This window comes from Glycine max, chromosome 15 (genome assembly GCF_000004515.6).
Source record: "Glycine max cultivar Williams 82 chromosome 15, Glycine_max_v4.0, whole genome shotgun sequence".
Lineage (NCBI taxonomy): Eukaryota > Viridiplantae > Streptophyta > Magnoliopsida > Fabales > Fabaceae > Glycine > Glycine max.
This window is the reverse complement of record NC_038251.2, coordinates 42,406,904-42,417,268: the sequence shown is the minus strand read 5'-3', so window position 1 is coordinate 42,417,268 and position 10,365 is coordinate 42,406,904. Positions and strand designations below refer to the sequence as shown.

The 10,365-nt window shown below is 28.3% G+C and overlaps 1 protein-coding gene across 1 annotated transcript; it reads left to right on the top strand.

Moving 5' to 3' along the window:
* The first annotated feature begins 393 nt into the window (after positions 1–393).
* Positions 394–6,518, top strand: CRK44 (cysteine-rich receptor-like protein kinase). The gene is made up of 7 exons (XM_006598004.4): positions 394–1,221; positions 3,443–3,562; positions 3,665–3,804; positions 4,412–4,622; positions 5,493–5,730; positions 5,840–5,990; positions 6,077–6,518. Exons 1-7 carry the CDS (start codon positions 450–452, stop codon positions 6,383–6,385), a joined length of 1,941 nt encoding a protein of 646 aa, XP_006598067.1. The 5' UTR covers positions 394–449; the 3' UTR covers positions 6,386–6,518.
* Positions 6,519–10,365: the final 3,847 nt, after the last annotated feature.

The following is a 10,365-nucleotide window of genomic DNA, read 5'->3' as shown; positions in this document are numbered from 1 at the left end:
TTTTTGTGATATTTTAAAATGCTATTTTTATTTCTTCAACTGATGTATATATCATATAACGTGGTTTTTAATTATTGTCGTACAACTTAATCGTCAAATCCATGCCGAGAGAGCATGACTCGGTATGAAATTAACTTGTTTTATGATCTTTTCAATGTTACACTTAAGATATTCAAGCAACGTGTGGGTTTAATAAATCTAGCTAGTTGTAATAATATCTTTTACATTTATGTATAATCACAAGATTGAACATGTAAAGTTATGTTGATTTCTATGTCATTTACCTATAATCACGTGAAGCAAACGTCAGCGCGTGGACTTGTAAAGATGATTTTTGGTTGACTCGTGATCACAAGATTATGTACTTAGGATTACATAATATATACTTCACTTGGTATATTTTTTTATTATTATTGTCTGAGCACTAAAGCAAATCCACATAGTCCTCCATGGATAGAGTAATATATTCCTTTATGTTCGTGTTAATATTGCTAAGCTCCAAATCAGTTGTTACTACAAAGGCACAACCACCCATTTATTTGGCAGATGACTGCGATTTCAACCCCCAAAAACCTCTCGGCGGTGAATACCAAACCAACCTTAACAGTATTCTCTCATGGCTATCCTCAGATGCAGCCACAAGCAAAGGTTATAATCACAAAAGCATTGGCAAAAACAACAGTGCTGTGTATGGCCTCTATGATTGCCGTGGTGATGTGGTTGGATACTTTTGTCAATTCTGTGTCTCTACTGCTTCCAGACAAATGCTTCAGCGCTGCCCCAATAGAGTCTCTGCTATCATGTATTACAATTTCTGCATTCTGAGGTACTCTAATGAGAACTTCTTTGGGAATGTTACTATATACCCTCCACGGCATGTAGTTGGAACCAAAAACGTGTCTAGTGAAGAAGAGATTCAGAAAGGTGAGCATTTTATGAGGAGTTTAATCAGAAAAGCAACTGTGGAAACCGACCAGTTGTATTATATGGATGGCTTCAATTTGAGTTCCACTCAGAAAAGGTATGGCTTGGTGCAGTGCAGCAGAGATCTCACCAATGAAGGGTGCAGACAGTGTTTAGAGGCCATGCTAGCACAGGTTCCCAAATGTTGTGAACATAAGTTGGGGTGGCTCGTTGGTACTGCAAGTTGTCACATAAAGTATGATGATTATATGTTCTATCTTTTTAACAACCAATCATATCTTGTCCATAGGATAACAGGTAACACTTCAATTACTTCTATTGTCTTGCAATATCATACAATTTTATTGGCTAGGTATCCCGTGTATTCCATCTTTAACATAATATGCCTAATCCAACAAGTACCACTTCAATCATATCACATTTACTGCTCCCTCTTCTCAGGAAAAAAGAAAACATAATTTCTTCTTAGATATAAGAAAATTCAACTAATTTTATCTCATTAAATAATATTATTTTTAAAATACTTTTCATTTAATTTGGATTTTAGTTTTAATTAATTACTCACTTTATTTTTTATACCAAATTTTAATAAAGAGTAACTTAAAAAAAAAACAAGACAATTTTTAATTGAGATTGGTATAATTAAATATGATTAATTAACCTTTTTTAATCAGCGTGGATCGGTTTTTTTCTTCTCGTATTTTAGAATGAAGTACTTTCTCAATTTATTTTTAAATGACAAAATTATGTAGATTTCACATCATATTTATTGATTTAATTTCTCTGCTATTTTTTTAATTTTTCATAAATTTTAATCAATTAAAAAATTTGTGTTACAGAGAGTATCTTCTTAGCACTTCTCTAATATTAATTACTCTTTCTCAATTATATTCTTATGTTAATTATTTTACACATTTTAAATAAATAAATATTTCAAAGATAAAATATTTATTTATTAGTCAGAAATTTAGTTGATAGAAAAATAAATGAAAGCTATTGGTTGGAGACAAAAAGCACCAGATGAGGAAAATTAATTGACAAAGCTATGATAGGTATACTACTAAAACACTTTCCTCAAAATTCAGAAAAGAGAAATATTAATCAATACCTTAAACAAAGTAAAAGTAGAAATATTTTTATTGAGAAACTTAAAGTTGTACCATTTATAATTTTTTTTTTTACATTCTCCTACGATATTCATAATAAAAGCTTTCTTATTTAATTATTTAACGTGTGTCCTTAACAAGATCCTTCAAAAAATTTAGTTTACTAGGTTTGTGTAGTCAAACCTTAAAACATTATTTAGAAACAAAGGTACCTCTAGTTTTATATTTTTAAATGAAAAAATATGTTTTTAGTCTGTAGACTTTGTAAAAAAAAATTATTTTAGTTTCTATAGTTTTCATCAAACATTTGGTGTCTAAACTTTTAAAAATAAGTTATTTTAGTCTCTAAGAACAAACACTTTTAACATATTTTTGTATGAGTCATCATCATGAGACTAAAAATACTGATTTTTAAAGGTATGGGACAAAATTATTCGATGGTGAAATACATGAATTAAAACCAATAATTTTATAAAGTATAATTACTAAAATATATTTTAAAAATTTAGTGCAAATATATTAAAATTATTTAATAAAAGTAAATTATTTGTGAAATGCTTTATTTATTACTTGATCTTTGATTAGTAATGCTATTAAATAAGTGTATATTTTAAATTTAGAAACATCAATTACTAAATATTAAAATTAAAGATATAATAAAGAGGGATGATACAATATTATGATTTTAGTCCTCATAAAAGTTATTATCCATTTTGATTCTGTAAAACAAAGTTTTATAATTTTAATCTGTCACTATTTACTAATGACATGACCATCATGTGTTACAAAAAAAAAACCTAATATGTATTAAATAATAAAAAATTAAAATTAAAAATATATTTTAAGAAACATATATCCAAAAGTTTATATTTTAAGAAACATATATCAAAAGTTTATAATTTTATGAGGACTAAATGATATCATGAGATATTAAAAATAAAATAGTATTTTATAGAGACCAGAAATGGTAAAATAATTTTTAAAAGTCTAAAAATTATAAAATCTGTTTATTATGGAACATATATATATATATATATATATATATATAGAGAGAGAGAGAGAGAGAGAGAGAGAGAGAGAGAGAGAGAGAATTAACTAACACTTCATTTAATGTTAATATTTCTGAATATCATTTATTTAATTGAGATGCTAATTTTAATGACTCATTTTTATTCTTTGTTACAAATTTAAATGAAAGGTAAGTTTGAAAAAAACATAATTTTTAATTAATGCTTTGGCATAATTAAATGTATTTAATAATTTTTTTTAGTTAGTATGAATTGATATATATATATATATATATATATATATATATATATATATATATATATATATATATTTGAGGTGAGGAAGCATGTTTGTTTATTCAATATGATAAAAAAAAATTAATATACTTCTTTTATATTATTCAGCTAAACAAGGGCATTTGAGTAAGTCAAGAAACTTGATCTTTGGATTAAGTGCGTTGGGGATAGTAGCTCTACTGTGTTTGAGTGTCTATTGCTTGTGTTGCCGGAATAGAGTTAGAGAAGGTAATCTTGTGCAATAACACATGCTAGAATATTCACATATATTTCCACTTATTGGCATATGGCCATTTAGCTCAATTATAACTCACAAAATTGTCTTTGTAGACGGGCTGCTACCTGATACTGTTCCTCTATCTGCATATACAAACTTGCCTACAATCCAATTAATCACAATTCTGGAGACTACTAATAACTTTTCTGAAGCATCAAAATTAGGCGAAGGTGGATTTGGCCCAGTTTACAAGGTATTAATGATTTGTAATGTAGGATATAACTTGCTTCTCATTATTTGACTAAACACATTCAGATATTTAAATTAATTACTTTATCCTTTTATTTTATATAATAATCATCACATTCTTTTATCATATGAGTTACTAAATTTTAGTTCATTTTAAAGGAAAGAAGTTTGCCAGTGGTAGTGAGTAACTATTAATTTAAGAGTGATTTTCTTTTCTCGTCAACATCTTAAAGTCTCCGATAATTAATTTTGAATATCATATGAATTTTCATACTTTAACAATTGAAATGATGTTCTGTAGAATTATATATCATTTTCTTAGAGACTTTAGCCAGAATTTTCTTTCCATTTTCTGAAGTCCCAAAGTTCATAATTAATAGATTTAAATTAAAACTAGTTTTCGATATGCTTAGAGTTGTAAAAAGAGAAAAAGTTTATCCTGTTTACATTAAAATGGACTATAGCACGCAATATCTTTGTTGAAAGGAGGGAAATGTAACTAGAGGAGAGAAAATATAAAGTAAGCATCCCTTTAAGGCGGATAATTAATATATTATTATTATTATTATTATTTATTTTGTTGTTGTTGTTTTATTGCTGTATTTTCTCAGGGAATTCTACCAGATGGAAGACAAGTTGCGGTCAAAAGGCTCTCAAGAGCTTCTAATCAAGGCTCAGAGGAGTTTAAGAATGAAGTAACATTTATAGCCAAATTGCAACATTGCAACCTTGTAAGACTTTTGGCATGCTGCTTGGACGAAAATGAAAAGATTCTTGTATATGAGTATTTGTCGAATGCAAGTCTCGACTTTCACCTATTTGGTATGTTTGTAGATATCTTCATTGAATAGTGCAGTCCATGGTAGCTTTTGTATTTTTCAGCGCTTTTTCTTCAACTACTTTGGAGTTAATCTAAAGTAACCTTGGTGTAGGGGAAAACAAATCAGGTGGTGCTGTTGTGAGCTTCAAATTAGTTAGGAATAAGTTCCAAAAAATACTTCCTAGTTGGTAATGCCTTTTGAGTTATATGTGTGTGTATGATTTATATCTCTTGGTTTTAAGAGTAAGAGAAAACATGATGACATGATCGTAACACCCAAAAATGGTTGAGACCTTGCAGCAGCCAATATATAATTAATATCAGAGATGCCAACATAGTTTAGATCTTCGTTATTAGTGTGATGCTTTTACATGCCTGTGCTTAAAATAAATAATAGAATTTATATCGTGTTATTAATAATCATGTTCTAAGTTATCTTTAAGGTAAACTTATATATATATATATATATATATATATATATATATATATATATATATATATATAATGGAAGAGGAGAGAATATTTAAAAGAATATTAGTTTTTATGGCTTTAGAAATTCTTTTGTTTTGTCTTCTTTGTGATTCATTTATAAAAGATAATCTTTTTTCTTTTTATAGGTTTTAAGGAAGATTTTTAAATACATGAAGAAATATTTTACATACTTCAAGAGAGAATTTTATTCATTTTTTTCGATTACTTATTAAATATTGCTTTTATTTATTTTTACACTTCAAGTATAATTTTTTTTTAAAATAGTAACACAAATTTAATGAATCTAACACTTGATTAATAGATTAAATCAAATTTATATTATTTATATATATATATATATAATGATCGATACTATATCTTCCATGCCATTATGTTGTCAGATGATGAGAAAAGGAAGCAACTCGATTGGAAACTTAGGTTAAGCATGATCAACGGAATAGCAAGAGGTCTTTTATATCTTCACGAGGGCTCTCGACTCAAGGTAATCCATAGAGATCTCAAAGCTAGCAATGTTCTATTAGACGATGAGATGAATCCCAAAATATCAGATTTTGGATTGGCTAGAGCATTTGAAAATGGCCAGAACCAGGCAAACACAAATCGAATAATGGGCACTTAGTAAGCTTTACTTATAAAAAAGCATTTATTTAAACAATAGTTTTTTTTTGTTATATACTTTTTGATGCGAGTGATAACAAAATTCTATTAATTAATTTCCATCATGTAGTGGCTACATGGCTCCTGAGTACGCTATGGAAGGTTTATTTTCAATAAAATCTGATGTTTTCAGCTTTGGAGTTCTTGTCCTGGAGATCATTTGTGGAAAGAGGAACAGTGGATTTTTTCTATCAGAACATGGTCAAACTCTTCTTTTATATGTGAGTTTTCACTCTTTATTGATCAAGAAATTGTTCGACTATAATATCTAGTTATAACAATATTCACAAATTAAAATTCCTTGTAGACTTGGAGAGTGTGGTGCTCAGGAAAATGTTTGGAATTAATGGATCCAGTGCTAGAAAATTCCTACATAGCCAATGAAGTTGTGAAGTGCATACAGATTGGTTTACTGTGTGTTCAAGAAGCTGCAGCAAATAGACCAACCATGTCCAATGTTGTTGTATTTTTGGCAAGCGATGGAATGGCCCTTCCAAACCCTAACAAACCTGCATTCTCGGTTGGAAGAAGGACTTCAGACGAAACATCTAGTTCAAGAAATTCCAAAAATATTTCCATTAATGATGCATCAATCTCTAGTATTGTACCAAGGTAATGAAAACATGCATAAATGATTGGACCGTCAGAATGTAAAGGTATATCTATTATTGATTGGAACTTAATTATCTTAATTGTAAACGTAACCTATTTTTTATCAGTATATAATGGATGCATCCATACTTTTTCAATTTAAATGTTGATCAATTTAGAAGACCATATGATAAGGGAGTGAAGATTTGTTTGCCGTTTGAAATTAGACTGAATCGTACTGCTAGACTAGAAAAGAGAAAAAAAAAAAAAGAATGGGAATGCAGAATGTCTTATAATATGATGAAGTAACTCTAATAAATCAATATAATTTTTCTACTACTTATTTAGACATAATATGAGGAGACACCTAGGGTATCCTCTTTTTTATAAGAAAAATGGTTATTATTAATACATTAATTGTAGCCAAAATTTCACACAAGAAAGTGGTGTTACAGGAGTATTTGCAAATTACATCTCATGTCCATCCACCACAGTGCTTCAAATCTTGTTTTTCTTCTTCTAAAATTAGTTCCATTAACGAATGGAGGGTGTTGAGAGCTATACTAAGGTTTTGAGTGAGACTTCTGAGGAGGAAGATGATCTCCTGATTAGAAGTACGAGGAAGGTTAAGCGTAAAGATAACAAGGAGGATGATCTTGAGATGGTTGAAGAGTTTAAGAATAATGGAGAGGTGGAAAATAGTCCCTATAAACAAAAGCTTCTTAACAATGGAGCTGTTGTTCCATCTTCTCCTTTTGAGGGTAGATATTGTGGTAAACCGGATAAAGAGATTCCTCCACCCATTCCTAACGAAGACTCGTCTTTTCGAGAAGTCATGATGATCTCAGATGAGGAGTTTAACGATTGGTGTAAGCCATGAAAGGGTTGGTTGATGGTGACAATGTTGGGAAAAAGGCTTGGTTTCTGGATGTTGGACACCAAATTAATCCAGGTTTGGGTAACGAAAGGCTCTATCAAAATTATTGATATATCACCTGATTATTATTAGGTATTATTTATGTCTAATGAGGATTATTTGATGGAGGACCCTTGGATGGTTCCCTTGGATGGTTGGCTATCATTACATTCTTGTTCAACGATGGCGTCCTTTTTTCCTGGCTAATCGAAAAATTGGTCGTAGACTTGCTGTTTGGATTCGAGTGCCAGAGTTACTTATTTAATTGTTTAATGATCCTTTTCTTTGGAGGCTTTGGTGTTTGTTGGAGGTGATGCTTAAGATTGATAGACTGATTGTCATTGTTGGCATTGTGGCCAGAGTATTAAATTGTTCAAGTGACACAATAATAAGTAAAGTATCATCTTTATAGAAACTTGTGTAATAATTGGATATTTAATAATAAAATTATAGACAACAAGAATTAAAAAATTAAAAACTAAAATTGAAGACAATTGTATAAAAAAAAAAGAAAAAAAAAAGATATTTAGTTGATAAATTTTGTTGAACACTTGATATAGGCAAAAAATTAGAGTAATTTTACTGAGAAAAATCATTAGGATTTAATTTCATTGAACTTCTTAACATAATCACTATGTATTCTTATTCAATTAAGATTTATTTATTATCAACCCACAAAATTATATTGAAGCCTTAACCCCTTAAGCAAACAACCTAAGTCTTTTGATTTCACTTTCAATCCCTTAAATTTAATTGGTGTAACCAAGGTACTTGCCTTAAGAAAAAGGGTTTTAGTGATGACAAATCTTCTTAATTTACCCTATCCCTAGGCATAAAAATGATTAGTTATTTTCTTCAATTTGCAATTCAACAAAATTTCTCAATTAAAATTGAATAATTAGAATCATTCAATTGGTTGGTCAAGTAAAAAAACAAGCATTAAGCATAGAATCATTATTGACATTATGTTTCCCATATTTGTTTATGTGAATCATCTTCATAATTTACACATAATCAACTAATAAGAGGTTATAAGTTCAACAAAAAAATGCCTTTTTTTTTCCTGCCGTAAGAGTTGCCTAACATCCTGGTAGCAAATGGTCTCAATCCTAGATCACTACTTGAAGAATGAGAGTATAAAATGTATAATTTACAAGTATATGCCAAATAGAGTATAAAATGTATAATTTACAAGTATATGACATCGAGAATTTTCACACTATTTCTCTTAGTTATGTACTAGGTTTTGTAATGAAACTAATCAAATGTTTATGTAGCGATATTTTATTTCATAAATCATTTATTAAATTATAAGTTTCTTGTGATTGTTGATAACAATGTGTGATTAAAAAGTGTAGAGACACAATCAAACAAAATTTGAGGCCTTTATTAGCCATGGCTTCAGATTCTGGATGGGTATTGAGGGATGGAAAATTGAACGCTGGTATGTAAAGTTGTGATTCTGTTGAATTATATAGTGTGTGTGATTAAATAGATATTAATTGAATTTATCTTATTCAATTGGTATGTAATCAAAATAAATATTAGCCCAAAACGCACTTGACTCTTAATTTTGAGAAACACAATGCACCAACAAATGAAAATCCGTATTTATGTTATCAAGTTACATGATAAGATTTTCTCAAACAAATAAAGTTACATGACCAGATAATTGACATATTAAGCCTATTAATTATAAATTAATTAGCTATTTGATTATAAAATTTCAAGAATACTCAATAGTCAATACAAACTGCTAATTAATTATAATTTAATATTATTAGTACTTGTTACAAATTATAACATTATCATTTACTATTAATATTTTGAAATATCAGTTAGTCAGTGCAAATTCTAATACAATTATTACGCTTTGTTATCATATAAATGTATAAATTAATTTTCATTAATAAAATATTTATATTTATTTCAGATTTTAATTTCATTAATTTTAATATATTGTATTGTAGAAATATTTAAATTTATTTAAATCATCAGTTTTTTTATGATATTTAAATAACTTGTTAAATTTAAATAAACTTTAATGTTATTAACACTTACCAATGTAATTTATTCATATAATACATCACATATATAAAATAAAATAAAAATATATTTACAATCAATGTAACAATTAATTAAATTGACCATTCGTTTTGTTAGAATTATAAAACATATGTTAAACCAACCATCCAAGTATCTAGCGATGAGGTTACAAATTAAGAAAAAAAATACTTCTTGTACATAAATCTATTATACATGGCAAGACTTTTAATAGTGAAATGTGTTGATTTTTATTTTCACTTTTGTAATATTTTTTTTTCTCATGTGTAGTTTTTGCCATTCTAAAAAAAATTCTCCTAAGAAAGATTCGAAAAATAGATGCAAAAATTATAAATAACATTTAATTCCATAAATAATAATTTGTCTAAAAAGAGAAAAATTGTCATTATTTTTGTAATGAGTATTATAAAAAGAATATAAAATATTTTGTCAAGAAATAGAATAAAATAAATAATTAATAATAAAATATTATAATTTCTATAATCAAAGTCGTTAAATAAAAATAATAAATTTTGTTATTAAAATATTATATATATAGATCAGCGGAATAAGATCAAACGGACAGATAGGAAGTAAGAATGCAGTATGATAAATGAAAGCTAAATATAAACTGTAAAGCAGATATCAAGGGCACACCGTAACGGCTTACAAACCCAGGTTTTTGAAAAGAAAGAAACCGAAGCGGCGGCAGAGCCGCACAGGATCGGTGAGGGGAGAAGGGAGATATGGAAAACAGAACTTGAAATTTATTGAAACCGAAAGAAAAGCTTACAAAGTTTTTTCCCTAGGCAGAGCTTCTCTCTCTAAAAACCTGATTCTGAGACTATCTGAAAGGGTGCCTCACAAAGGGGACGAGGACTCCTTTAAATAGACCCAATTTTTACTATTTCTACAGTATCGGTAATGTTTACCGGAACTGTTACAAAACTTTTACAAATTACATTATTTAAAAGAAACTGACAAATTAGTTACAATAATTCATGATTACTACAACTAATTAATCGTCGTCTAATGATATACCAAAA

Excerpts from the sequence above, each read along its gene's own strand:
- CRK44 (XM_006598004.4), top strand. The coding sequence starts at position 450 with ATGGATAGAGTAATATATTCCTTTATGTTCGTGTTAATATTGCTAAGC. Across the intron at positions 3,563-3,664 it reads CCGGAATAGAGTTAGAGAAG|ACGGGCTGCTACCTGATACT; the intron begins GTAATCTTGTGC and ends TTGTCTTTGTAG. Across the intron at positions 5,991-6,076 it reads GTCAAACTCTTCTTTTATAT|ACTTGGAGAGTGTGGTGCTC; the intron begins GTGAGTTTTCAC and ends AATTCCTTGTAG.